Raw genomic sequence first — 27963 nt, 5'->3', positions numbered from 1 at the left:
CTGTTTACTTATGTTAATGTTCTCAGGCTGTTTCTGATTGGACACTTCGATATGTTGCTAGGATTCCTTGCTTCTTCTAGACCAGCCCTGGGGGATTTCGGGCCCAGCAATCAGTCTCCTGGCAACTAAGAACTGTACGAATTCTAGCATCGGCATCCACAGCCTACCAGGGCTGGCATCCTCATGTCCAAGGGCAGTTGCAGATGGAGAATATTCTGAGGGGAAGCTGTCTAGTTTTCTCAGTGACACATTTCCCCTCCAGATAGCTGTGCCCAAAATAAACTGTCTGGAGATACTGCTTGTCAGCATGTGCCACATAAATGATCATCAGTAGATGCTAGACTAGGCATCTTCTGTGCCACTCTTTCTGCCGGTAAACTCTGAGGCCCTGATGGGCTATGAGTCTCTGACCTGAACAATGCCCAGACAGCATTAAGGGAACCACTACAGCCGCTTTCTCTATCCCTCTGTAGCTGTTGGCTGAAGCATCGATTTTCAACTTGTCAGTCACAACCCTTTCACAGGGGTCGAATATCAGATATCCAACCTGTCAGATGTTTGCAATTTATAACAGTAGCAAAATAATTTTATGGTTAGGGGTCACCACAGCCTAAGGGACTGTATTAAGTGTTAGGAAGGTTGAAAACCACTGGTGTTGAAGGATGTAAGTAGCCTGGCTTTCCACCACCTTCATTTGCCACTTTTGTCTGATAGTTGAAGTGCTGGGCTTTGGTGTTTTATTTTGATTTTGTGTCTCCCCCCACCCATTTTTAAATTTAGTTAGCAATGATGTCATCAAAGTATTTGTGAAACAAAAATGACTTGTGGCTCTGTTTACTAACAGAGCTTCAAAGCAGTTTTTAGCTTCAAAGCAGTGTGACACACACCAATCCCTTTTCTCTGCCTGCAGACACTGACATTTTTAAACAGAAGGATAAAAACAAGACACTGAAAAGTCCTGAAAAGTGTCATACAGGAATCTCTGTGCTCTTTGAAAGCATCATGGGCAGGCAACACTGAGGGGGAGAGCGTGACTTCTCAGAGTCACCCCGCTGTAACTCGTGCAGTTAGCTTCATGTCACTACTGTGAGATTCAGTTACAGAGAAGAGGAGATTTCATTTCCCATGTGGGTTTGGATTCATGTCCTGGCAGCTTCACGGGTGTGGGCTTTAAGAGCAAGTAATGCATTGTGGCAGGCGCACATTTGAAACAGGTGCTCATATCATGAGCCAGACAGCAGAGAGAGGATGAAGCCAGTGTCCCACCGTTCCCAAGGACTCAAGGGTCTCCTGTTAGGCCCCTTCCCAAACGTCCATAGCAACTGCTAACATTGCTGTGAAGACCTGCATGAACCTCTGGGTACAGTCGGCAGCCTGTCACAGCAGAACCTTGCCAGTCTCCCTCAGTAAACACGAAAGAATTAGAAGACAGAGAGAAATTGGTTTGTGCAAGCTCTTGAACAGCACCCATGCAGCCCACATCCAACACGATGATTAAAAGCACAGGCTTCACCTACAACCAGGCTTAAACTCAAAGACTCTAAAAGGTGGCTTCTGTTTTCTTCCTGTGTAAGACAGTGATGATCTTAGAATTGCCCTAAAAACTAAATGAAGTACTGTTGAAGCACATGACAGTTGTGTGTGTTGTACAGCAAGTACTGTGGTGAACACTGTTATTTACCATGGGCCTTCCAACTCCCATGGGCCTTTTCGTGTTGCTTACATATTATTATTATTCAGTCGTCAAGTATTTCTTGATGCTAGATCCAGAGCTAAGCACTGGACCAGGGGTGAAAACGCAGTCTTTGGGCTCAAGAATCTCAGCACTAGACAGGTGATCTCACAATCACCATGCAGCTTGACGACGCCAAGTACAGTGTGCAGGATGCTCAGCCTGTGCCAAGAAGGGGCCTTGTTTTCAAAAGGGCCATCCCATTCAACCTCGTGTTCTTTGTGATTAGAAGAACAGTGAGGGGCTTGGAGGGGGTGGCTTACTGCTCCTCTATAGCCTCTCTCATGAAAGCAAATTCTGCCAGATAGCTAGGAATTTATTAGACAAATAATCGTTTAGAAGTGGATTGATGCAGCCTGTTTTTCAAACTTGGCAATACCTCAGCTCTGTGGTTTCTGACTAAATCAGAGAAGGGCGCCACCACAGGTGTCTGTTACTCTTCCAATCCATGTCACCTAAAGGAACGTCCCTGGCTGAGGTGTGGGAGTGCCTTTAGTCCCAGCACTCAGGAGGCAGAGGCAGGCGGATCTCTGTGAGTTTGAGTCTAGCCTGGTATATGTAGTGAGTTCCAGACCAGCCATGGATAAATAGTGAAACCCTGTCTGAAAAAAAAGAAACTTCCCAAGCCAGGACTGCATACACATGGCCCTTGATGTCTTTCTTAGGCGGCCAAGTATACACCTGTTCCTTCCCTATGTAAGAGTAGGTACAACTTTTCAAGTATTCTTCCTTGCCTACACATCGTGAATAGCTTTTATTTTATCAATGGGAGTCTATTTCCAGCATTCACTGTACAGATTAACAAGCCATTAGTTTTACCAGTGTCTATTTGGCTTCAGACATCTGGAGGCCACTGAGTTAGGTCAAAGGACAAGCATTCTCCGTAGTTCCAAAGACGGAGCTGGTACCAGTGTAGCTTTGGGTCAGCTTGGAAGGAATGTTTTACAGTAGTGACTGCAGTTGACAAGCTGGTACTGGTACATTGTGGATAACTAAGGTCTGTGCTTTACTTTGGGCCTGAAGCCTTGTGTTGTGTATCTGTGGGTTCTGATGCCTGTGCAATGAGCTGTGTGTACTGAGGATCCTACAGGCAGTCTCTCTGAGCCCCAAATCCCTATGCTCTACCTATTGATGATGAGTCCTTCCCCAAACATTTTACAACTACTGATCTCTTTGCTGTCTTGGTTTTGCCTTTTCTGGAATGCTGTGTAGTTAGTATGTTGCTTCTTGCACCCCACAGTCAGCATTTAAGGTCTCTTGGTGTCCTTTCATGGCTTAGTGGTCAGTGTTTCATCCTTGAGCAGCATCTGTCTGTCTGTACTGCAGTTGGTTTGCCCACTCACCTTTCGAATGACATCTTAGTTGCTAACAGGTTTTTGCAGTCATGCAGGAGGCTACAGTAGACATCTGTGCAGGTTTGTCTGGGGGCATGTTTCCGGGTTATACAGTGGATTATTGAGTTATATGTCGACGCTCTCAGTTTTCTACACTGTCAAGATAATTGACTTCAAATTTAAAGAGAAAAGGTTGTTTGGCTAATTCTGGTGGCTCTGGCCTGAGATCCGGCAGCAAGCTTGTTGCTAGCCGGTCCTGTATGTGTGGAACGTGTGTGTGTGTGTGTGTGTGTGTGTGTGTGTGTCTGTGTCTGTGTGTCTGTGTGTCTGTGTGTCTGTGTGTCTGTGTGTGTCTGTGTGTGTGTGTGTGTCTGTGTGTCTGTGTGTGTCTGTGTGTCTGTGTGTGTCTGTGTGTCTGTGTGTCTGTGTCTGTGTCTGTGTCTGTGTCTGTGTATCTGTGTTTGCAACAGCAGCCATTATTGTGATCACTTTTTACTTTTATAGAATTTACTATTAAAATTGCAAATAAATGAAAACATCACACATTAAAACTTAGCAGACTCCAAGTTAGACTGGGCATTCAGAGCAGCTGCCGGGGAGCTTCATGTTGCATTTTATACTTTCAGTATCAAATATATTTTACACACTTACCTACCTCCAAAATCACAAAGTCCATGACAGAATTTGAACTAGAATTACAACTAGCTTCACATCCTCTTTGCTAACTCCTGTCCACGTTAACTCCTGATAGATTTAGAGACTGTTCCATGCATTTCCTGTTTCCTGGGTGAAGCATGGCTGCTGCCTCCTCTCTCCTCTCCCTGCATGCTGAGGTCAGCCTCTGCCAGGCTCTTCTCCTGGCCCTGCTAGTCCAGGCAATGGCCAGGATTCGGGATGCTGAGCCTCTCTCATCTCAGCCCCAAACCCTTGTGCCCTTCCTTGCCTGGTGCTACACCACTGTCCCACTCTCCTCTCTGGCTCGTCAAGCTCACCCTCCAGCTTGGCTTTCAGCAGTGGGAACTCGCTCCTGAGCTCAGAGATCTTGGTGCCTCTTCCCCAATGGACCGACTCAGAGGAAGCAGACTGGTGTGGTGGGGGTATACCAGATGGCTTTTCATGGAGATAACACCTGTCTTATGTATGCTTCCTTTTGTTTTTCTGTTGACTTTTTATCCTGACCCCTTCCATATGAACTCTTGGTCTCCCTCCGGGTGCTGCTTCTGCCTGCCATCTTGGCTGTCCTCTGTATACTCTTTAATTACACCTTTACTGATTTCTCAGTGTGTTTGGGTGTTTTGTTTTGTTTTAAAAGTTTTTCCGGGAAGGGGGGGGGGCATGTTTTGTGCTCTTGGATTTACTGTGTGTATCCTAGCTTTTCTGGTTCTGTTTCTGATTTAAACTAGCGGTTTCCAGTTGTATAGGTCTGATTTGTTATAGGCCCTGTTTGCATTGCATGCACACTATAGTTACTGTTTAAAAATCACTTGTGAGAGACTGTGAAAACAGGCATTTATATACTACTTTACAATTACATTGTTACCTCTTCTGGTTCTCCTGGTTTATCCATGGGCACTTGAAATAGCTGCAGTCATTTTCATTCTTAGTCACTCTTGTCAGAGACAGAGGTAGGTAGGAGTGTGAATGCCTCGGAACCATGCAGAGGTCAGAGGACAACTGGAAGGAATCAGCTCTCTCCTTCTATCCGGGGTTCCAGGGATCAAACTCAGGTAGTCAGGCTTACACAGCAAGCACTTTCACCTGCTGAGCCATCTCTGCAACCCTCCCAAGGTGTGCCAGTTTGAATGTAATTGGCCCCTATAATCTCATAGGCAGTGGCACTATTAAGAGGTGTGGCCTTGTCATTGGGGGCAGGCTTTGAGGTTTCAGAAGCTTAAACTGGTCCTAGTATCTTAATGTTTCTTCCTGCTACCTTCGGGTCAAGATGTACAACTCTCAGCTCCTTCTCCAGCCCATGTCTGTCTACGTGCCATGATGACAGTAGACTAAACCTCTGAAACTGTAAACCAGCCCTGATGACATGTTTTCCTTTATAAGAGTTACCATGATCATGGTGTCTCTCCATAGCAATAGAAACTCTAAGACAGCTAGCAATCCTGTTTACCTGGTCAAGAGTCCACTGAACTGAGCCCAAGCTGTCCTTTAGGGCAAGAGCACTGCCATTTAGAGGGGCTGCTTCAGACCTAATGGGGTCCAGGTGAGGATGTTTGCCTTTGTTGGCCTGGTGTGTTTGATATGTTGTTGGGCCTGGGTTTTGATACGTTCTTCATATGTCCATGTGCCCAGATATCTCTGTATACTTGGGTAGGTTTAGAGGTGATGCTTTTTTACTTTAGGAATAAGCTTGTACCAGGCTGTGCCTCCAGGGCTGTGTTGGAGAGGTGGTTTCTATGTGGGTGGGAAAATGAGATTAAGTCACCTGCCTCTGTGTCTGTGCTTAGAGTGGAGCCAAATGCTGCTTTGTAAAATGGAGTCCCCTGAAGCCAGGTACAGCTGTGCACACTGTTCTACACACTGTGGAGTGACAGCAGGCACAGTCAAGCACAGTTCTACATACTGAAATAACAGAGCAGGCACAGCCGAGCACACTGTCCTACACACAATGGAGTGACAGCAGGCAGAGCCGAGCACTCTGTTCTACACGATGTGGAGTGACAGTAGGCATGGCCTAGTCTCCACAGTTAAGCTTCCGATACTGTTCCCTAGGGAAGAGTGCTGTAGTCCTCCTAGGATAACCCTGGGGTTGCAGTCTTGGCACACAGCTGTTTTGTTTTAAACAATGAGCTAGAACATAAATACTTATACAAGCCCAGGGTGTCAACTCTAATTCTTTTCAAGTAATCATTCCTGAAGTCTATATTTATCTTTCTTCCTGCTGCCTAAGGGCTCCTCCCAATTACCTCCCAATTACCTGTAGTCTAGGTTGTATCTGCTTTACATCTGAAAATCTCCATGCCATTACCTTTCACAACTCCCATGTCCTTAAGAACTGGGTTTAAACATCTCTAAGCCTGATTTTGATGAAGCCAGTGCTTTCTAGTAGAGAGAGGGTAGAAGCTATTAGTGTATGAGCCTGCATTTATCCCTGGGAACAATCTTTTCCACATCTCTGGGGCTCTGTGTAGGGACAGTAGAAAGTTTCTTACCCCATAATCTAGGAGTTGAATGATGCCGGATGGAGGAGACTGCAGCCTGGTCCAATTGTTAGATGCTGGATGGAGGAGACTGCAGCCTGGTCCAGTGGTTAGATGCTGGATGGAGGAGACTGCATCCTGGTCCAGTGGTTAGATGCTGGATGAAGGAGACTGCAGCCTGGTCCAATTGTTAGATGCTGGATGGAGGAGACTGCAGCCTGGTCCAGTGGTTAGATGCTGGATGGAGGAGACTGCAGCCTGGTCCAGTGGTTAGAAATAAGCTCAGGGTCACAAAGAAGAGATCACCACCCCAATTAAAGTGTCTCGATGAGGCAGGTTGCTGTGTTTGTAGAAACAGAAGAACATAACTCAACTAGACAGGGAGTCAGTTGGTTTTCATTCTAAGACAGGTGGTGACTGTGCCCTTTCCTCATTGGCTGGGGTCCAACTACACAGTCTTTCACAGATGGCTAGTTTCAGGAGAGAGAGAGAGTAATGTGTATGAGTGTTTTGTCTGCATGTATGTCTGTGTACCACATGCATGCCTTGTGGCCTCAGAGGCTAAAAGAGGGCATTGAATCCCCTGGAACTGGAGTTGGACAATTGTGAACCACCACACAGGGGCTGGGATCTGAACGCAGGTCTCCTGCTTAAGTTCATTAGGTATGGTATAAAAAACTGTAACAAAAATTGGATTTAAACTTAAAAGGCTTACAATTAAAAATCTATACATGGGTATATATGTGACTCAGTTCTTGTCTAGAATGTACTATATATTTAACTTAAATTCGACTGGTGTTTAGGAAAATAAATGTTTTTAAATAGCAACTCTATGGCTGTCCTCCATCTTGGCTGATGACCTCATCAAGATGGATGACGCCACATGGCTGGCAGCCATCTTTACAAAGGTTAAAGGGCACACTCCATGTGATGTCAGCATCTTAAGATGGCCATGTGGCATAAAGCAGCAGTTATAAATCTAACTTAACACCCTACAAGAATGGCAATGCTCCTAACTGCCAAGTAATTGTTCCAGCCCCCCATCCCCACCCCACCCCCAAAAACATTCAGGGAAGGGGTTGGTCATTTAGGTCACTTAAGTTCCAAGAATGCAGCAGGGCCTTTATATAAATAAAAGGTGGGGGAGATTGAAACATTTGCATGAAGGTTTTACAAGGTGGGAGAAAATAAAAAGATTTGGATTCTTAGCCATAAATGAAAGTCTTAGAGGTTTAACTGAAAAGATTAATATTTTGAGTTTCTTTTGCTTTTGGCTTGCCAGGGAAGGGTGGGAGGGTAGCACACAGCCTCCCAGATATAATCACCACTGGTCCATCAAGTCCAGGGAACCCCCACCACCTGGGGCGTCCATCTAGGACTTAGCCCAGCCATACAGAATGTAAGGCAGCTGAGGAGTGCTGGAGACCCAGTCCTCCCAGAGCTCCCTTGCTGCTCCTGGGTGCGGTGTCTGACTTGGAGTCTGCCTTGCTGAGCTGGGATGCTGGAGAGAAAAAGGCTTCCTTCAGAACTCACTATTCTCATTGAAATCATGGATTTGGTTTTCTTGAGATAATTGTTTTTCACTTGCCATTTTTCACCAGAACTATTTCTAGAATCTTTATATGATTTTTTGGTTTGGTTAGGTTTGCTTTTAATTCTTCTCACCAGTTACAGTTGGGAACAGAATCTGTGGAGCTCTTTGGGCTGCCATGGTGAGGGTGAAGCCCTGACTAAGGGCTGTCTTCCTATAGAGGACATGCCCTGAACATGCTGTACAAGAAACATGCAAATACACCATGTCTTCCCACAGTGTCAGGATTTATTGAATACAATAAAATCACAAGGTTTAGTGGTTCAATGACAGCTTTTATCATTAAACCCATCTACCTTGGTAGCCTGGCTAAACGAAGAAAAAAAAAAAGAAATAAAAAGGAAAAGAAATGGCATGACTGCTCCTAGGTGTGGTGGAGGAGGTTTATTGTAGGTATGAGGGAGAGCATAGCCAGAGGCAGGGACATCTGGAAGAGTCCAGAGTGGGCATGACCAGACTGAACTGGGCCATTTGTGTGACGGGGGGCAGAAAGGAGGAAAGAGGGGGAAACCAGGTGCAATAGCTAGGAGGCCTAAGGTACAAAAAAAGAAGGGTCAGATAACCAAAATGTCTGAATTGTATAGGGAAGGGCAGCCCAGCCCCTGGGCTGGAGAGTTCAGGGTAGAGGGCAGGGTATGCAAGCCATACCCTCTGAACAGGTAAGGACTGAGGGATGCTGGGAGAGCCTAGACGGCAGGTCTGCACCTCAGACATTTGTCCCTGGTTTGGGGTTGAAACTTAACACTGAGCAGTCTTAACTACCACTAACTCTCAGATCACACAGCACACAATGTGTATATATATATATATTGTGTGTGTGTAAATGCCTGCCTGTGTGTGTGTGTGTGTGTGTGTGTGTGTGTGTGTGTGTGTGTGTGTGTGTGTGCCCTGTGTGTGTGTGTGTGTGTGTGTGTGTGTGTGTGTGTGTGTGTGTGTGTGTGTGTGTGTGTGTGTGTGTAGAGGCTTTGGCAGTGAGCTGAGAAAGTCCACATGGATACAAACTAGATCAGTGCTGAGAGGGAGGGAGGGAGCGGCTGGAGTGACTGCAGAGGCTTAAGGCTATACCAGGTCTGGGTCCAGATGGGCACATAGGTGGGCAGGCAGTGTGGAATAGGCTGTATTTACAATGGGGGACCAGTCTGAACCGGGACACTAAGCCCTTAATGCACACACCTGGTATCAGTGATTGTTGGTGTTGGGGCCATGCTATCACAGTTTTAAGTATCACCACATTTATAGGGTACAGGTGAGGAGTTATACTTTCTCCTAAATCTGGTAAATCCAATAAATTCTTGGATTTTAATATGCCCATGTGCCCCCATAGTTTCAATTCTCCGCAATAAATGTATAGGGTGGAACTTTTTCTAGTCACAGGAATAAGTCATTATCCTGTGAATATCCTCTTCTAGATAGGAGGTGGCTGAGGAATGGTAGAATTTCCAGGACCTGGTTTCATCCTTCTCCCTCAAAATGTAGTAAAAACTGACTGTAAATAGAGTCTTCTAGGGCATTCAGCCTGAAAAATTACTTCCTTGTACAGCACAGAGTAACTTAGAATGGGGCTTAACCTGGTCAGAGAGGGGCGTGGCACTGTCTTCCCATTGCTCCTGTTACTCTCTGGAAGCTACAAAGGCTACTCAACCCCTTTCTCTGGGCAGCTCACAGCCATTTGCCCCAGTGGGCCCCTGCCCTGGTCTACTCTGGAGAGCAGACTCAGTTCTGTCCATTGTCATGCTACAAAGGTGAGAGCATTGCTGAACAAAACTGTCCTTATTCTAGGCTCTGTTTTCATAAATGGGACTAGAAGCACGTTGTCCTTTTCAGCAGACATTTTGCATGTTCGCTCTGCAGTGAACATGCCAAGAACAAACTGCTGATTCGGTTCGCACATGCCATCAATGTATACACTCCTGCCTTGCAGAGCCCAGTACAGGCCTGTGCTGGTACTGCTTCATTTGTGACCCGTGGGATTGCTATTTCCCATCTACACAGGCCTCACCTGCCTCTATCCAAGTCAGTACAGTTTGTCTGGAACAAAGCCAGCAGTGGAGCTCCAGTTCACCAGCAGAGATCCCTGTCACTCTTCTGCTTCTCAGGGCATTTCATGGTTGTTCCGCTAGGCCCAAGTGTGGGGCTGTTTGTAGACAGTAAGGGTGCCAGTGGCAGTTCTCTGGACCATCTTTGTTCCTGCTCTTCCAATGGAAGAGTACATATCAAAACTATACCATCACGTTTGTCATCTTGGAATGTGTCAGGCACTACAATTGTAACTGCTGGTTCAGCTGACTTCCACACTGAGGCTGTACACACACACACACACACACACACACACACACACACACACACACACACACACACACACACACACTTGTACAATTCTTAGTGTGTTAGTTCCAACATCTCTGAGCATTGCTATTGCTGTTTTCTTGGCTGTGGGTCACATTTCCTGCTCCTCCTGTCTAGGAATTTCAGATTGTATGCTGTATACTGACAGCAGTGGTGTCGAGTGCCTGCATTTTTTTGTCTTCTTTTAGTGACGTTCGGAGTTTGGCTGTCAGGTGCTGTTAAATTTTTCAGGGAATTCATTCTCAGCTGTTTTAGGAATAGATTTGAAGTATCCCAGATCCTATGCCTGGCTCAGGGCTGGTCTTCTCCTCCAACATCCAAATCTTTATCCACACTCTTTCCAGTCTGGATCATGAGCATTCTTTTGTCTTCTGGCACTTTGCAACATCTGGAATTTCCACGTGCTTTTCAGAGTCCCAGGCAGCATTTCCTGCCAGGCCTCTGGAGTCTAGCCTGCACAAGTGAGTTGAGAATTAGGCCCTGTATTGATTTCCAGAGCTCAGCTCAGATCCTTCCTCTTCAAATTCACACTGCTGGTATGAAGCTCCCAGCTCCTTTTTAAATTTTTAAATTTTACTTCTTTACATTTATTTGTTTGCTTGCTGTGGTGGTGGGGGGGGAGGCACACTTCTTACCTTCATCCCAACAACCAAGCCCTATAGAAAGAGTTCAGACATGCTTGTCCTTTCAGGCAGAAAATTCCTGTTGAGAATAACTGTAGCACAGCCTTGTGATGGGCACTGTCCTTTAATTTGTAATTGGATTGTTAACTTGATTTTGCTAATTGTCTTAGTCGCTGTTCTGTTGCTGTGAAGAGACTCTTGCAGAGAAACATTTAACTGGAGGCTTGTTTATAGTTTCAGAGGCTTAGTCCATTATCATCAAGGTAGAGCATGGCAGCAGGCTTGGCTCTGGAAAAGTAGTTGAGACCTACATCCTGATCTGCAGGCAGAGAGAGAAAGTGCCTGGGCCTAGCATGGGCTTTTGAAACCTCAGAGCCCACCCCAGTGACACACCTCCTCCAACAAGGCCACACCTCCTAATCCTTTCAAATAGTGCTGCTCCCTGATGGCTAAGCACTCCAATATATGAGCCTTTGGAGGCCATTCTTATTTAAACACCACATTTCACTCCCTGGCCTCCATAGACTTGAAGCTGTATCATGATGCAAAAATGCATTCAGCCCAACTTCAAAAGTCCCCATAGTCTTTCACAGTCTCAAGATTGCTTAAAAGTCCAAAGTTCAAAGTCTCTTCTGAGACTTGAGGTAATCTCTTAACTGAAACTCTCTTGTGAAATCAAAATCAAAAAGCAGATCACATACTTTCAACATACAACAGCACAAAATATACATTACCATTCCAAAAAGGGGGTATGGGGAGCATACTAAAAAATACTGTACCAAAGCAAGACTAAAAACCAGCTGGGTAAACTCTAATCCCATAACTCTGGCATTTTCACCTTCACAGCTACATACAGTGGCCTTTTCTGGGACTCAATGCAGGGACATCCTGTCACATGTCTGGCCTTGGCAGCTTTCCTTGGCCACAGAGAAAGATTCTACAACTCCCCTCTTGTATCCTTGACTCCAAAGCTAGAATCATGTGGCCAAAGCTGCCAACCTCTGCTGCTTTCTGGGGCTGGGACATGGCCCCTTCTTCAGTTACATTTGTATCAGGTTTCTGTTTTCAGGGTTTCCTTCACCTCTTAATCATTTCTGTAATTCTTTTTCACAAGTTGGAAGCTTACATGGCTGAGGTCTTGCCCTGGGGTCACCACTCCCTTTATTCCATTTAGCATCTTTAAGCTTTTTATCTCCTTGAGCACTGGACTTAGCTCCATTATACTTCCTGGTGCTCCTTTTATCCTCAAACTGTAAGTTTTATATTTCTCTTTGTCCAGTTTACCCCTTTTCTTTATAGATCTGCTTAAGAGTGGTCACTAATAATGACGACAGACTCAATACTAGTCTGTCTTGAAATCTCCTCTGCCAATGCCATTAATACAAAACTCTTCAATTTAGCTTGAGGCAGATTTTTAAGATGGGTAAAATGCAGCCATATTCTTTGACACAATATCATAAGAATGATCTCAAGGCCACTTACTAATATTCTTTTCCTCTGAAACTTCTTGAGTTGGACCCCCACTGTTCAACTTGCCTTCATACTGTCTTCCCTGCTTCTACTAGGATGGTCCACTAACCACCACCCACCCCAAAGCATCCAACCACTTTTCTCAAAGTCCCAAAGTCTTCTAAATTCTTCCAACAAGCAGCATGATCACACATGTCACAGCAGTGCACCAGTCCCTGGTACCAACTTCTGTCTTAGTCACTGTTCCATTGCTGTAAAGAGATACCATGACCACAGCAACTCTTATAAGAGAAAACATTTAACTGGGGGCTTGTTTACAGTTTCAGAAGCTTGGTCCATGATCATCAGGGCAGGGAGCATCACGGCAGGCATGGTAGACATGGTGCTGGAGACTTATTGAGAACTACATCCTGATCCATAGGCAAAGGGGGAGCAGGTGGGCTAGACCTGGCATGGCCTTTTGAAACCTCAAAACCCAGGGACACCCTTCATCAAACCAGGCCACACCTTATAATCCTTCTTAAGTAGTGCCACTCCCCGATGAATAAGCATTCAAATATATGAGCTTATTGGGGCTGTAAGACCCCCGGAGGCTCAGGCTCCCAGGATCTCAGGCCAGGACCTCAGCCACCCCAATCATCGGTCGGAGTCGAAAGCTTGATGCAAACAGCAAGAGGCTTTATTGTAGTTGTTTAACGAGCTAACCCCATGTTAGCTTGGGCCTTTCATCCATCCACCATGGCAGGTGACTAGGAAAGACAGCAAGATGCCACTGCATAGAGATCTTATAAGGCAGCGTAAGGGGAGTGTCTAGGGGTACGCAGAGGTTCAGGATTGGTGTGCCTCCAGGCTTAGAGGGCCTGCCCTGTGTTGATTGGTCAACTGGTTGTTATGGCCCATAGGCCCTCCCAGGGTGGTTGCTATGTTCTATGCGTCATTGATGTGCATTTGTCCGTAAAGCACACCCAGAGGCGTAAAGCATGGCACCACCAGCTAACTTCTGATTGGTTCCTTGCCACGAGGCAGGCATCAGACCTCCTAGTGACCAAGGCAAGGTCAGGCAAGCACGTGCTAGGCTGTTTGGCTGCTGAAATGGAGAGCTGGTCCCTTCAGGGACCATTCTTATTTAAACTACCACACTAATTTTAGAGCTAAACCGTGATTCTGGTTTCTTCTCTGTATCTCTTGTTATCAGGCCATCATTTCTAGGCATGTTTGGTTCTGATGGGCAGGAAAGTTAGAGCTGAATGCCATCCAGAACTCAGGACTCAGATAGAACAACCAATCATGCCAGATTCAGCCCCTTAGAGGAGACCTGTCACAGTCGCTGCCCTGAACAGCCGGCTTATCAAGATAACTGTTTGACTTTTTCATAAGTAAAAACAATCAGAGGTGGTCAGAGGACAGCAGGCCTTAATTATATATATACGAAAAATGAAGTCTTTCCCTGTTTTGAGTCATTTTTTTTTAAGTCTAGACATTTGGCCAGTGATGAAAAAAGGGTTTTTGACTAATGGAACGATGCCATCCTCTAAGATGCTTTCTTTGCAACTCTGCTGCCCATAAAAAGAAATCTTAATAGGTTTTTAAAAGTTTCCCCTTTCTGACAAAAACAAACAAACAAACAAACAACAACAACAAAAAAAAAAAAAACAGAAAGCAGTTACAGAAAGGCCATCATCTACCTTGTGGTCAAACTTCTAGTCTGCTTAACAACATGCACTGGGGACCCCAGCCTCATCATGCATCCCCTCTGCTACCACTGTCCTTTTCATTTCTGCTAGCTACAGTGAACCCAGCCTTACACCGCTGGGTAATGGTGACTGAGTACTGCCTGCATTACAGGGAGGTGACAACCGACCTAGGAGGCAGTTGTGGCCAGCCCTCCCTAATGTCAGGATGGTAGGCAGGCTTTTGTGAATTTGACTGAAATGTTGTATCACATGTCTAAACCTTCACACAACATTCTGAGGTTGTCAAACCAGCTTTTGCAGTCCACTCTGGTGTGACGGGACTGTCAGCATTTGTTCCCCAGGTGCTTGCTGCCTTTCACAGTAGGTTAGACAGGGAGTAGCCAAGCGTATGTGTGGGTAGCATATGGGTTTCAGAGACATTACACTGAAAGAGAGAGCACAAAATGGGTAGATAAAACAAAACACACAAAAACACTCGGCTTGAGTAGCAGCAGAGCAGGTCTGTGGGCCCAGCTCTGGGAAGGCAAAGGTAGGTAGATCCCTGAAGTTGGCTACTCAGCCAGTTGATGAGCTCGAGGGTTCAGTAGGAGACTCCATATCCAAGGGGGAAGGGAATTAAAAAAAGAGACGAGACTGATAGACGACCCCACATGAATATCAGACCTCCACCATTTCACACAGAAACAGGCTTCCTTCTGTAATGAAACAGCATTTAGTGATACTTGCCTCTCAGGTGGCCTGGAAGACACTTGGCAGGTGCAGAGCCAGCACCCCAGCCAATTAGGCAGCTGAATTTGCCTGTGGGAAACCCATAACACCTTGTAATTTCATGTCACCTCCTGTCTGCCACACACGTGTTTTAGTGGCTCACCCTGTCATGTACAAACAGAACATTACCAAGTCAGTACCTCAGTGTCCTGCCGTGTACAGACAGTAAATACTTCCTCCTTGGGCTGCTGCGGTGTTCTTAAACATGGGAGGCATCTGACAGGTGACCAAGAGCCCTCTGGGCAGCAGGAAGCCTGCATCTCCCCTTTCCCCTCCCTCCCTTTTCCCCCAACAGCAGCTTGAGAAGCAGTTACACAGACATTCTGGCTACTTCGTAGGTATGCTGACTGTCAAGGGCGGCAGCACAACTGATTAGTGTCACTAATGTGTAGTGTCAGAGCCGGGATTGGAGTCCACTCTGGGCCTGCAGAAGCATGGTTAACACCACTGCAGCACAGCTGGTTTACGTGAGGCTTGAGGCTCCTCCTTCCCTGCAGTCAGCTTGGTTCTTCACAAGGCCTGCTTTCCTCCCAGCCAGCTCTCTCTTCCTCTCTGAAGGCCTGCCTGCTGGAGAGAGCTTTGATGTTCCAGGGCAGAATCGTGAAGACTGCCTAGAAGGCCAGAGGCCACCTGTGTGACTGACCCAGGCAGGCCCGTTTCTGCTCTCCGTGCTCCTTGTGAGTGACTGTTTTGTCAGGCTTCTTTCAGACTGATACTGAGACCATGACAGGCAAAAGACGTCACTGGAACTGGATTGTCTCCATTCAGATCTGTGCTCCACCACTGGTGCAACCTTTGGCACATCAGTGAAGTGACTGTCACAGAAGCCCCCAGTAGGGTGCGGTGTCAATTGATGAGACGGTGCAGAGGATGCCTTGCACCGTGCCGGCATACAGTGGCAGCGACACTGAGCTGCAGCAGTCCTGCTGGCTGTTCCTCTTTACACACCACAGAAGCTTCAGCCAGAACTGCCAGCGTTTGCCCATTCTGCTGTGAAAGGTCATTACGTCACTGTCACTCTAGAGTCCTGATTGCTTCAGCCCGCCCTCGGGTTCATCGCTCTCCCCAGCAGCTTAATAGCCCAATGTGTTATTTCATTTTCTAATTCATCATTAGCTGTGACCTATAGATTTTTGAGTCACTGGGATGTAAGAGGGCCTGAAGGGTCAGGTACTTAAGCATACCGTGTTGGATGTTTAGGAGGGGCGCTTTCTGTTTACAAAGTGGGCGCTGAGGTTCGCTCTTACCTTTGAGGCCAAAGTTTCATTTTAACAAAGAGTTTTTAACGGTTAGGGCTCTAGGTTGAAACAGCTTAGATGGTAGCAAAAATCTAGCTAATGGTGATAACCAATTATAGCGCTAATGGATTTCAAAGTGAAGTTGAGGACAGGCAGGTGAAAAGCCAAAATACAGTTTTTGTTGCATTCATATCCCAGCAAATTATGGTTCTGTCCATGGAAGACACAAGCTATGGCTGGTTCAGTCCACCAAGCACCCAAGGCTCTCCAAAGTATGTTAGGTGGGAAGATGATTAGGAAATGAAATCTTTGCCTATGGATTATGAGCAAGAAATGAATAAGCAGGGTACAGCTTTCTGTGCCTGTCGGTTCTCGTGTGTGCTTGGAAGGCTCATGTGCAAGCTCCCTGGACTCACACCCCTCCTTCAGGGTGGCAATGGCTCGGATGCTTCTGCAGCGAAGCTGGCTGTGTAGCCAAGAGGGCTGTGGGTCCTGAATGCCCTGGTTGGTTTTCTCTGGGCAGCAGTGGCAGTAATTACAGCTTGCTCACATCACATCTGTGAGTCACCCAGCTTTGCAGCGTGCTGGCATGCTGTGCTCACCTCACATGCCTCTCCCAGGGCTCTCACTGATCACCAAGACTTCATTTTCAACCAGATTTACTTTAATGCTGAACATTGCAGGTCATGTACAGGGCAGCACTGTTTCTTCCTCTAAAATGTTCAGCTGTGGTTTAATTTCCAACCAACCCTTAGGAGTGGACTGACTCATCACCTGAAAAGAAACTTGCTATATGTTAGCACCAGTCACTTCTCCTCCTCTTGTGAGGGAGGCAGAGGTGGGGGTATGGGGGTGGGGATCAGTACTACCTAGTTCCATGCTAGGATGGTTTGTGACATGGGGAAGGGCTATGTGTTACGGCTTGCCACACTGCTAAGGTTTTTGGTTGTTGTCTTCTTTTTCCCCCTCCATTTTCTTTTTTGTTTGTTTGTTTGTTTGTTTTTTGTTATGTTTTGGGTTGTTTTTTTGTTTTGGTTTGGTTTTTGGTTTTTCGAGGCAGGGTTTCTCTGTGTAGCTTTGGAGTCTATCCTGGCACTCACTCTGGAGACCAGGCTGGCCTCGAACTCACAGAGATCCGCCTGCCTCTGCCTCCCGAGTGCTGGGATTAAAGGCGTGAGCCACCAACGCCTGGCCTTCATTTTCTTTTTAAATTGTATTTTTTTGTTTTAGAAATATGTGACCATACCCGTCTCTTCCACCATCCCCTCTCTCCCCTCAGCTCCTCCTGTACCCCACTCTCTCTCAGGTTCATGACCTCCTTTAATTGTTATTGTTACATGTATACATGCATGCACGCATGCGTATAGCCTATTGAATCTAGTTAGTGGCATTTGTATCCACATGTGTTTAGGGTTGATCACTGGGATTGGATAGCCTATCAAGAGACTTGTCCCTGGAGAAAACTAATTCTTCCTTCCTCAGCAGCCATTGACATTATGCTGGTCTTGTTTAGGCAGCCATATTGTTGTGATTTCATGGGTGCAGCATCCCTGAAATGTCGAGAAGACACAATTTTGCAGCAGGCATCATGATTCTTTGGCTTTTTCTCTCCCCCCCCCCCCCCCGTGATTGTCCCAAAAGCCTTAGGTGTACAGGTAGCATTGTAGACGAACAACCAGGTGCTGCTGTGGAAGAATAGTTAGAAGTTACACTGATTTAGGAAAATGGCAATGGGAAGTTCTCCTGTAGGCCTATGACTGCTCCAACCCTGGGCAGCTGGCTAGGTTTATGGTACCAGGCGTGAACTCTCTCCTTAAGCAGGCCTTAAGTCCTATTGGACAGTTGTTGATAAACACAGTCAGACAACAAATGTTGATAAGGAGACACCCTTAATTCACTCCTGATGGTATTATATTACAAACTGCTGTAGCCTCTGGAAATCAGTGTGGTGAAACCTTAAAAAGAAAAAAAGGAAAAAAAAAAAAAAGCTAAAAGTAGATTATGACCCAGCATGCAAAGGACTCAACATCCTATCCCACAGATGCTTGCTCAGCCATGTTCATTTCCACTCTATTCACAATAGCTAGGAGATGGGAACAACTTAAGTTGTTCAAGTGAGATGATAGAAATCTGAGATATATATATACACACACAGAGACATACAGACTATGGAATACTAATCAGATAAATGTATAAAGGTAGAAAATATAGTACAGAGTGAGTACAAATGCCATATAGTCTTTCTCATATCTGGACCCTACCTCTGAATCTTTAGAATTAAGTATATATCATGAAATAACCACAGACACCTGCAAAGTAGAAAGGAACCATGGCCGGTGCAGAAGGAGCTCTAGAGGGAGGACAGGTAGTACATGGGCTTTAATTTGCATTTTCCTGATTGCTAAGGGTGGTAAACATTTTGACAGGAGCAGGGCACATACAAGGTCTCACTATGTAGTGCTAACTGGCTGGCCTCTAACTCGCAGACATTCTTCTGCCTCTGCCTTCTGAGAATAAAGGCATATGCCACCATGCCCTGAGTTGTAGACTTTTGAGGGTATTCCTTAGCCAATTTTATTTCGTTTTTTGAGACCTCTCTGTTCAGATGTATAGCTCATTTTTAAAATTAAGTCATTTTACTTTTTTTTTATTTTGAGTTCTTTGTAGTCTGGATGTTAATCTTCTATCAGAAGTATAGATGGCAAAGGCTCCCTCCTATTCCGTGGGCGTCCTTGATTGTTCCCTTTGTAACAGAGCATTTTAGTTTTATGGAGTCCCATTTGTCAGTTGTTGGCCTTAACTCCGCAGCAAATGGAGTCCTGTTTAGAAAGATTTTTCCTGCATCTTTATGTTGTGGAAGAATTTTAGAATTAATTAATTAATTTGCTATAGGGATTTTAGGTTGAACTTGCATTGAATTTGGTAGGATGGTCATTTTCACAGTAGTAATTCTACTAATTCATGAACATGGATTAGTGTCTTCCTCAGTCTCTTTCCTCAGAGATTTTTAAGTTTTCACTGTAGAGATTTTTTTTTTACCTGCTTGGTTATGTTCATCCCTAGATATTTTCATTTTTGAGGCAATTGTGAATGGGAGCATGTCCCTGATCTGTTCCTTAGATTCCCCGCTGTTGGTATATAGGAAGGCTGTGATTTAACTTGGTTTTGTATCCGGCCTCTGCTGAAAGAATGCTCATTTCTAGGAGTTTTCTTATGGAATTCCCATTGCTCCTGCTTTCACTTTGTGCTTGGCATCAGCTTGGCAAATCAGTTTCTCCATGCAACATCTTTCCACTGAGTCTTATTTCCCTTCTGGGCTGTTTTGTGGCAGTACCCTAGTTTGCTTTTGATTCTCACTAAAAGCCATGATTGGCTTCAGTAACCACCACTGTGTTCCTCGACTCTCTCATGTCCTAAGTACGCATTGTCTCCTGGTACCTGCATCCCCTGAATGGTAGAGTGTGGTCCATAGCAGCAGTGCTCTGAAATCAATTGTAGCTTGGGCCCAGTGCTTTACACTGGGTGAACAGATGAGAGCTCACATGTTCTGAACCCGATCCACTGTTCTTTCTACCAGGCATTTCCAGCATAAGACACTCATTCAGTGTTACTGCTACCATTATTAAGCATCAAATAGGAACTAGACCCATATGATATATGTGTCTCACGATGACTCTGCAAAGTAGAATTTCACCAACAAAAAAACAGACTGAGAAAAGCTAAGTATCTCCAGAGCCACTCAGCTATAATCCAGGTAGAGCTAATTGCTGTCAGAAACCCTGCCCTGTTCTCTGCATTGCAGAGGGTTTGTAGGAAACCATTGAATAAGGAAGGATGATGTCACTCACCTTTCCTATCCCTCCATACATCCAAGATCTGATGAACAGATCTTGATTCCAAAGCTGCTTCAGGCTGGGCTTGGTGCTAGCGAGCAGGCTGCCCTGCCTGGTCCTGCCCTTGTATAGCTTCCACTTTCAAGGTGCCAGTCTCTTTTGCCCCATACCCTCCATGCAGCATGCGTGTTCTTGTTCCCCGTGCTGTGGCCTCTGCACTGTGCTGCAGTGCTCCGTTTCTGGGTCTCTGGTCACATTAGGATGAGGTCCCATGAAGGCACATGATGGAGACTGGCTGTGTATGCAGGGCCTACATTCTGTGTCCTGTAAGTACCAGCCCCAGTGAGAGCTCTTGGAGTCCTGGGTATGCATGGCTTTCCTTCCAGCTGCTTAGTCATTTCATATTGGAAACTCTGATCACTATCCTCGTGTCACCTAAAGTCAGGAGCAGCCCACCCTGCTCAGAGAGAGCAGGGGACTCACCCAAGCTTGTGCACATAGTGACTGTTGAAGGCAGCATCAGCTCCGGCACAGGGACACAGCTCGGACCTCCAGCCCCAGCATCTCAGGTGGCATAAGCCTTGTTGGTAGTTTTTTTCCCTGACATTTAAAAATAATACTTTCTCCAAACTAGATAAAATAAAATAAGATTAATGGTTTGGCTGACATGTAGGATAAACATACCCGTGATCACAGGATCCTTTTCAAAGTCCAACTGTAGAACTGACAGACAGCTCAGAATGAATCACTATGTGGGTTTTAGCAAATGTCGGCTGAATGGGTTTCTGAGTACAGAGTGCTGAGGATAGAATGAATAAGAGCTAGGGCTGAGCCAGGCATGGTGACCCTGTCAGAGGCCCTCCCTCTCACTGTCCAACTGTTTGTTACTGATGGTTCAGGGGTGAGGAATTTGTTGCCTTTAGTTGTAGATCAATGACCCAGCTCCATTTTTTTATTTATTTAAATAAAAAATAATATTATTTTACGCACAGATGGATCCAAGTTCCCTCTCCCTCCCGTCCTCCCATGCCCCCCACCAACCCTCCATCTCACCCCCTATCCACTCCCCAGGAAGGGTAAGGCCTCCCACAGAGGATCATCAAAGTCTGTGACATCATTTGGGCCAGGACTGAGGCCCTCCCCCTGTATCTAAACTGAGAGAGTATCCTCCATAGGGAATGGGCTCCCAAAATCCATGCACTAGGGATAAATACTGGTTCCACTGCCAGAGGTCCCATAGACTGCCCTGGTCTCCCAGCTGACACCCACGTTCAGGGGACCTGGTTCTGCCCTATGCTGTTTTCCCCTCTGTCAGACAGGGGTCCGTGAGCTCCCACTTGCTCTGGCCAGCCATTTCTCTGGGTTTCTTCAGCCTGGTCTTGACCCCTGTGTTGGTCACTTCTCCCTCTCTACAACTGGATTCCAGGAGTTTGGCTCAGTGCGCTTAGCTGTGGATCTCTGCTTCTGCTTCCATCAGCTACTGGATGAAGGCTCTAGGATGTCATTTAAGGTAGTCATCAATCTCATTATAGGGGATGGGCATTTAAGGTAGCCTCTCCACTATTTCTTAGATTGTTAGTTGGGGCCAAACTTGTAGACCTCTGAACACCTCCCTAGTGCCAGAATTCTCTTTAAACCTATAATGGCTCCCTCTATTATGGTATCTCTTTTCTTGCTCTCCTCTATTCTTCCCCTAACTAAATATTCCTACTCTCTCATGTCTTTCTCTCTCCTCCTCTTCTCCCCTTGTTATTCTCCTAGCTCCCTCTCCCCTCCCCCATGCTCCCAATTGGCTCAGGAGATCTTGTCCCTTTCTGCTTCTCTGGAGGACCATGTATGTCTTTCTCAGGGTCCTCCTTGCTTCTCCAAGGTTGTGTATTGTAGGCTGGTTATCCATTACGCTGTGTCTAAAATCCATATATCAGTGTGTACATACCATGTTTGTCTTTCTGGGTTACCTCACTCAGTATGGTTTCTTCTAGTTCCATCCATTTGCCTGTGAATTTCAAGATTCCATTTTTTTTTTCTGCTGAGTAGTACTTCATTGTGTAAATGTGCCACATTTTCTCTATCTATTCTTCAGTTGAGGGGCATCTAGGTTGCTTCCAGGTTCTGGCTATTGTAAATAATGCTGCTATGAACATAGGTAAACTGATGTCCTTGTCGTATGAATGTGCATCTTTTGGGTATATGCCTAAGAGTGGAATTGCTTATTCTTGAGGTAGACTGATTCAAATTTTCCTGAGAAACCACCAAACTGAGACTCATTGCTTTCAGCTCAAGAAAGGCTTGACGGTAGGTGAGCTTCACAGACAGCTGTTGAGTCACTTGTCTGCAGACACTTAATTGTGTGTGGCTCTGGCCACTCATGGTGTATCCCTGTCCTGCAGTGGCTCTACTTCCAGATGGTCTCAGGGCTCCCCCAATACCTCTGGAAGGCAGTTTCTTGTGCCTAGAGTGACAGGCTCATGTTCTAAGAAAGAGCCTGTCACTTTCAGTGACATGTTCTTCACTGTTCTAGGATGTTGTTTTAGTTACTGTTCTATTGCTGTGAGGACACACCGTGGCCAAGGCAACTTACAGATGAAGCATTTAGTTGGGAGATTGCTTATAGTTTCAGAGGGTTAGTTAGTCCATGGCAGGAAGCATGGTGGCGCCAGGCAGGAATGGTACTGGAGCAGTAGCTGAGAGCTCACATCTGATCCAAAAGTTGCAGGCAGAGAGAGAGGTGGGGAAAGGAGATAGATGGCTGTGGTGTGGCCTTTTGAAACCTCAAAACCCACCCCCAGTGACACAACTTCTCCAACAAGGATACACTTCCTAATCCTTCCCAAACAATTCCACTAACTGGGGTCCAAGCATTCAAATGCATGAGTCTATGGAGCCATTCTCAGTCAAACCAGCACAGATACCTTATTAGAAGCCCCTACTGGCAGCTCCAAGAAAATTAAAGGCCGCACAGAGAAACAACACCTTGGCAAGGCCAGAGCTCAGAGCCAACCCTGCCAACTCACCCAGGTATGCTAGCTGACTTGAAAACTGTCCTCCACGTACATGTGCTTTATTGGACAAGCCTCCCAACTGTCTTCAATTTACATAGGCCTATATACATGGTAAAAATGTAAAGTGTTCATTCCAGGAAGATTCGAACAAACCGTTTAGCAAGGACACTGTGGTCTGGTTAAACAATCTTAGCAAGGATTGCCAGGGTACATGTGGACCCAGCAAATGTTGAAAGCAACATACCTAAATGAGTCACCTTGGGGGGAAAAGTGCTAATTAATTGGCTGGATACAGTTGAACCAGGAACTAAAACACCTAGAACCTAAATGTATCCTGTCAACATCAGGACACCGTAAGGAATAGTGAAGACACCCTCCCCCTCAGCTGCTTGAGTCTTCAAACCCTACCCCATACCTGCCAGTCCAGATCTGCTTTTATGACAAAAACATTTAAGAGAGTCTCACCATGTATCCCAGGCTGGCTCAGAACAAACTGTCCTCCTGCCTCAGCTTCCCATATCATATGGTCTCCATTGGACACTGCCATACAGAGTCAGCATTTAACAACACCCCTGAGCAATTCTCCTTCACACTGGAGTCTGAGACACACTAGGTCAGAAACGTGGAACGAACCCTATCTGAGACGTCTGTTCTTGTGACTCAGCCAGCAATTCCCAAGGTCAGGCACTGGTGTATCCTGTGCCCAAAATAGACCCACAGCTCAGCTGTACAGTATTTCCCAGGGGCTTGATGACGTGGTTCTGTTTTTAGCAGTAGCATTCTACTACCCTGTGACATAACCTTCACTTTCCTAAAAAGATAGCAATTGCTTTCAAAATATATCTGCTGGAATAAAATGAGTAAACGAGAAAAATCTAGATTTTGTAAAACTGCATGTTTGTGAGAAATAATATAAAACCAGGGATTTATCTCAGCCCACAGAAATAGTTGCCACCAAGTTCTCTTCAGCCACTGTTTCTCTGGGAGTAGACCATTCAGTGGGGCCCAGCTGCTCAGGAGGCAAAGATGGACTGAATGCAGGTTTGAGGCCAGCTTTGGCTGCACAGGGGGACCTGGCTGGGGTTGGGGGAGGAATGGATGAGGGAGGAAGGAAGGACAGACAGACAATTAGTAACAAAACTTAAGAGATCAGTGTCCAGCACAGGTTTTTCTTTTCAGTGTCTGAGGGAAATTTCAGTAGATCTTGGGAAGTAGCTAGGACTTCTGTATTTTCCATCATGATCTTAAGATTCTACTGTAGATCACACCATTCCCCACCCCACACTCACCCATGGGGTCCCCTTTTTTTCTCGAAGTCCACTGGCTACCAGTCCATTAAGACAAAGGGGCAGAAGCAGCAACAAAAACCTTTGTGCGGCCTGTGAACATGACAGAGCTAGCCCTCTGGGATATGACTAAAGTGAGGCAGCCCAACTTCGTTCCAGAGCATAGGGGATGTATAGGATTGGAGTGGTCACTGGGGCAAACTCTAATTTTCATTAGGTGGCATGCTCCTATCATGTAGCTGGATTAGTGGCAGCACAGCTCTATGAAAATAGCTAGAGCATGTTACTTAATTATCATGTGGACAGCAGGGGAAGAGCATTTGCAGGGAAGCTTATCGAGGGTCGTCCTTGAGATAAGTCAGGTATCCTCCAGACTACCTACACAGAGAGCAGGAAGTCTCAGCTGGGGCAGGGGAAGGAGTCCTCCATATTGTGCTGAGCCCAGGGAGAGCTGCTAAATTATGGTAGACTGCAACATCTGACCAGTGGGGCTTCCCAACACACCCCTACCACTCCTATCCCTTCACCCATACCCACTCCACCCACCCCACCCATCCACCCTTAGAAGGAGAAAGCTAGCTTCTAGGAGGCAGGGTGATGCTCATGCCGTCTGCCCCGAATGTGGACGCAATGCTTTAGTTTCCTGCCTGGACTTCACTGAAGTAATGGACTGTAAACCTAATAATCCATCTTCCCTAAATTGCTCTGTGTCAGACTATTTGTCACAATAAAGAAATGAAGCTAGAACACCTTGCCACACAATAACCAGGGCTGGTCCTTTATATGGGACATGGCAGAGGTATAGGATGGCCAGGACAGGACTTGTGGCCCCCTCCCCATCTGACTGCTCCCAGTTTGGGCACTGGTGCTAAGGGGTCTGAGAGAGGTGCTAGGTCATGCTTGCCAGTGGTTGTGCCTTAACGGGTGGCATTTCCCTCCTGGGCTTTGGTTTGAGCCAGGATTGGTGTATTTATCAGACTTTCAGGTCTTAGAGCTTCCTTGGCCATCTTATAAAACCTGTCAGATGTGTGATACATACTCTTTCCAGTATCATTTTTTTTTCTATCAAATAGTGTCGAGGCCAAGTGGTTCTTAACAAGTGTCAAGATAGTTTTAACACTCTCAAGTTGTAGCGGGCTCCTCCATCTGTCTGCACGATCCAGTGAAATGAGTGTTGCCAAATGAGGGCGAGCCCCAAGAGGTCCCCCTCTTACCCTTCTCATCCACCCTGTACTTCCTCAAGCTACCTCCTCAGCCGGCCATATTATCACTTGCATCAAGAAGGCAGCCATAAGCTAAACCAGCTATGACATTATGTCTGGAGAGATGTGAGCCCACTTCTCTTCAGCTGCTGCTTTCTGAAGCATCAGACTCCCTTCCCTCCTGCTGGAAGACAGCTGTGGTACCTGCAGGTGGGCCTCGCAAGGCGGGTCTCATGCAGTGCTGTTTCTATCCCCAGCCCTAGGCAGCTGTCTCCTGGAGGCGGTGCAAACGGGAAGGGAAGGAATCAGAGCCATTTCTAGAAGACAAAGGGGACTTACATATGCCTTACAGTTTCTGTGTCTCATACTATCTCAAGTTCACATCTGGGTCAACCTCCGTGGCTACTGCCACCAAACCCGACAAAGCTGGGTTCCATCCCTAGGACTCACTCATCCCTGTGACCTTCACTCAGGAACCACGGCATGCACACACAGCCCAGATTAATTAATTAATTAAAGTTAATATCCTTCTAGGTGGGAAAATGAATCTGCCTCGACCTTTCTCATAGAGTTGCTTTTGAGGACTTGGTGAGATGGCCCACTGGCAGCATGAAGCTGCCAGGACCCTGAATTTGCTCAGTGATGTTACTAGTGGCTGTGTCTGTACCAGGCCTCAGAGACTTCTTTCTACTTCCGATGTTTGGTGCATAATTATCCTTCATCTTCTATGTATATATGCTTTTACATATGTTAAGACATTTTAAGCACAATTAGTTTGTCTCAAGTCTAAATCTTTTTTTTTTTTTTTAGACTAAAAGGGGAATTGTAGGGAGAATTCCCATGTGCCTGTAGTACTGACCACACCCATTCGGGCCTGGTCACAGGTGCGCAAAAGGGATGGGAGGGATGGGATAAAAGGACTGAGGAGGAGGCTCCCGCCCTCTTTCAGGTGCCTCTGAGGGGTAGCTACAACAGCTCATGACTGACCCTTGCCTGGTAGGAGGCAAACTATCATCTAGCTTTAACTGTCAGTGACCTCCCAAGGGTCACCTCCAGGGTCAGAGGAGTGAAATGACTCTCCGAGGTCATGTGGGGTGAGTGCTAGTGTTCAGATATGCTGCTGACCCCGGCCCTGGAATCCCACTCCTCTCCCCAGGTAGGAGTTAGGCAAGGTATGCTGCAGCACTGGCAGACTCCTGGGGGAAGGGGACAATGAACAGATGACAGAGTTGCTCCAGCATCCCCTCTTCAGGTTGCAGCAGACTGGTCTTACAGCCAAAGTTATAGTGAACAAGGAAATGGCAAAGAAGGGCTGTCTGTGGGAGCCACATTAGGTGATGGCCATGGGTATACAAGAGTGGGTAGACCATGGGCACTCCCCCCAGAAGCCTTCAGGGAGGTCGTGAGCACTGATAGAGGGTGGGGTGGGAGGAGCATCAAAGCGGGCCTTCAGAAGGGTGCTCAGACAAATCCCCAGCTGCCAAGACTGTAATCTTCTTCAGACGCATGAGGGAACTACCCTGTCTTGCTTCATTCATGAGAGGAAGATCAGAGGCTGCCCAGGGACAGACATGTCATTACTGATCTGACCGTTCTTTATTCCCTAGGCAAACTCAGAGCCTGCTCTCGACCCACAACAAATCCAAGCCTTTGACCAGCTCTGCCGGCTCTACCGAGGAAGTTCTCGGGTAATGTGTTATGGTTGATGTTTCTGTTTCCCATTTGGAATTTACTGTTCAGAGTCCTGCTTCCAGCTCCAGCCTGGAAAGTGCCCTGTTGTACCTGTTCTGACCACATGATCCTGGCCCCAATAGTACTCAGAATGTGCCACAAGGGCAAAGGCAAACGAGAGGCATCTGTTACCTCCCGGGGGCCACAAGCACACAGAGGGCTGTGCATGGCCTGTCTCCAGAGGCAGCAAACTAGAAGCCTGTTTCCCCCTTCAGAGGATTCTGTTTATATCTGAGACTGCCAAACCTGCCCTACAGCCAGGCCCTCCTTAACATCTGCTTTAGTTGTATTTGAGCCATGAGAGACCAATACCGAGCAACAGTGGCTTGAACTAGATGGAAGTATAAATGCAGAAAGCCAGGACACCATCCCTGAACCTCCAGGTCTCCCCAGCTTGAGGCTTATGCTCACGTAGTTCAGCATGGCTGGTCCAGCTCTGGCCACTGCTTCTGCATGCCAGCTGGCAAGCAGAGTAAAAGGAAAATGAGGCTAGCCCTTTCTTCAAGAACAGTGGCCAGAAGTTGTACGTACTGCTTCCCTTGTCGACAAGGTAGGTCTGTGACCACCACTAGCTGCAGCGAAGACTGGAGATTGGACACGGCTGAACTTTGGTCTTTTACAACTCTGGGAGGAGAGTGCGGACTTGAAGGTTACTAGCCAGTCAGTCCTGCACAGGCATCCACGGCAGGCTGAAGTGTTTCCCTGGGCCCTTTGCACGAGCCAACCCACCCGCCTCACATGCCGAATTGCAGACTAAAGGCTCACAGTCACAGTGTGACCATGCAGTTACTCAGTGTTCTGGTTTTCTGTCTGCTGCTGGAGTGATGAACACCAAAAGCACCTGGGAGGAAAGCATTTGCTTAGGCTTACAGGTCGCAGTCCATCATCAAGAGAAGGCAGGGCAGGAGCTCAGGCGGGAACCTGGAGGCAGGAACTGAAGCAGAGACATGGAGGGGAACAC

At 46.5% G+C, this 27963-nt stretch overlaps 1 protein-coding gene across 3 annotated transcripts in view; it reads left to right on the top strand.

Moving 5' to 3' along the window:
* The window catches only part of Vps8 (VPS8 subunit of CORVET complex), a 208312-nt gene that overhangs the window by 178035 nt on the left and 2314 nt on the right, over positions 1 to 27963 (top strand). For all 3 annotated transcript variants that reach the window (XM_027413022.2, XM_035444695.1, XM_027413021.2), the window contains one exon: positions 26879 to 26959. In XM_027413022.2, the coding sequence (XP_027268823.1) occupies positions 26879 to 26959 (81 nt within the window). The remainder of the gene's footprint in view (positions 1 to 26878; positions 26960 to 27963) is intronic.

Source organism: Cricetulus griseus, chromosome 4, assembly GCF_003668045.3.
Source record: "Cricetulus griseus strain 17A/GY chromosome 4, alternate assembly CriGri-PICRH-1.0, whole genome shotgun sequence".
Lineage (NCBI taxonomy): Eukaryota > Metazoa > Chordata > Mammalia > Rodentia > Cricetidae > Cricetulus > Cricetulus griseus.
The sequence above is the reverse complement of the archived record's forward strand: the minus strand, read 5'-3'. Positions and strand labels throughout refer to the sequence as shown.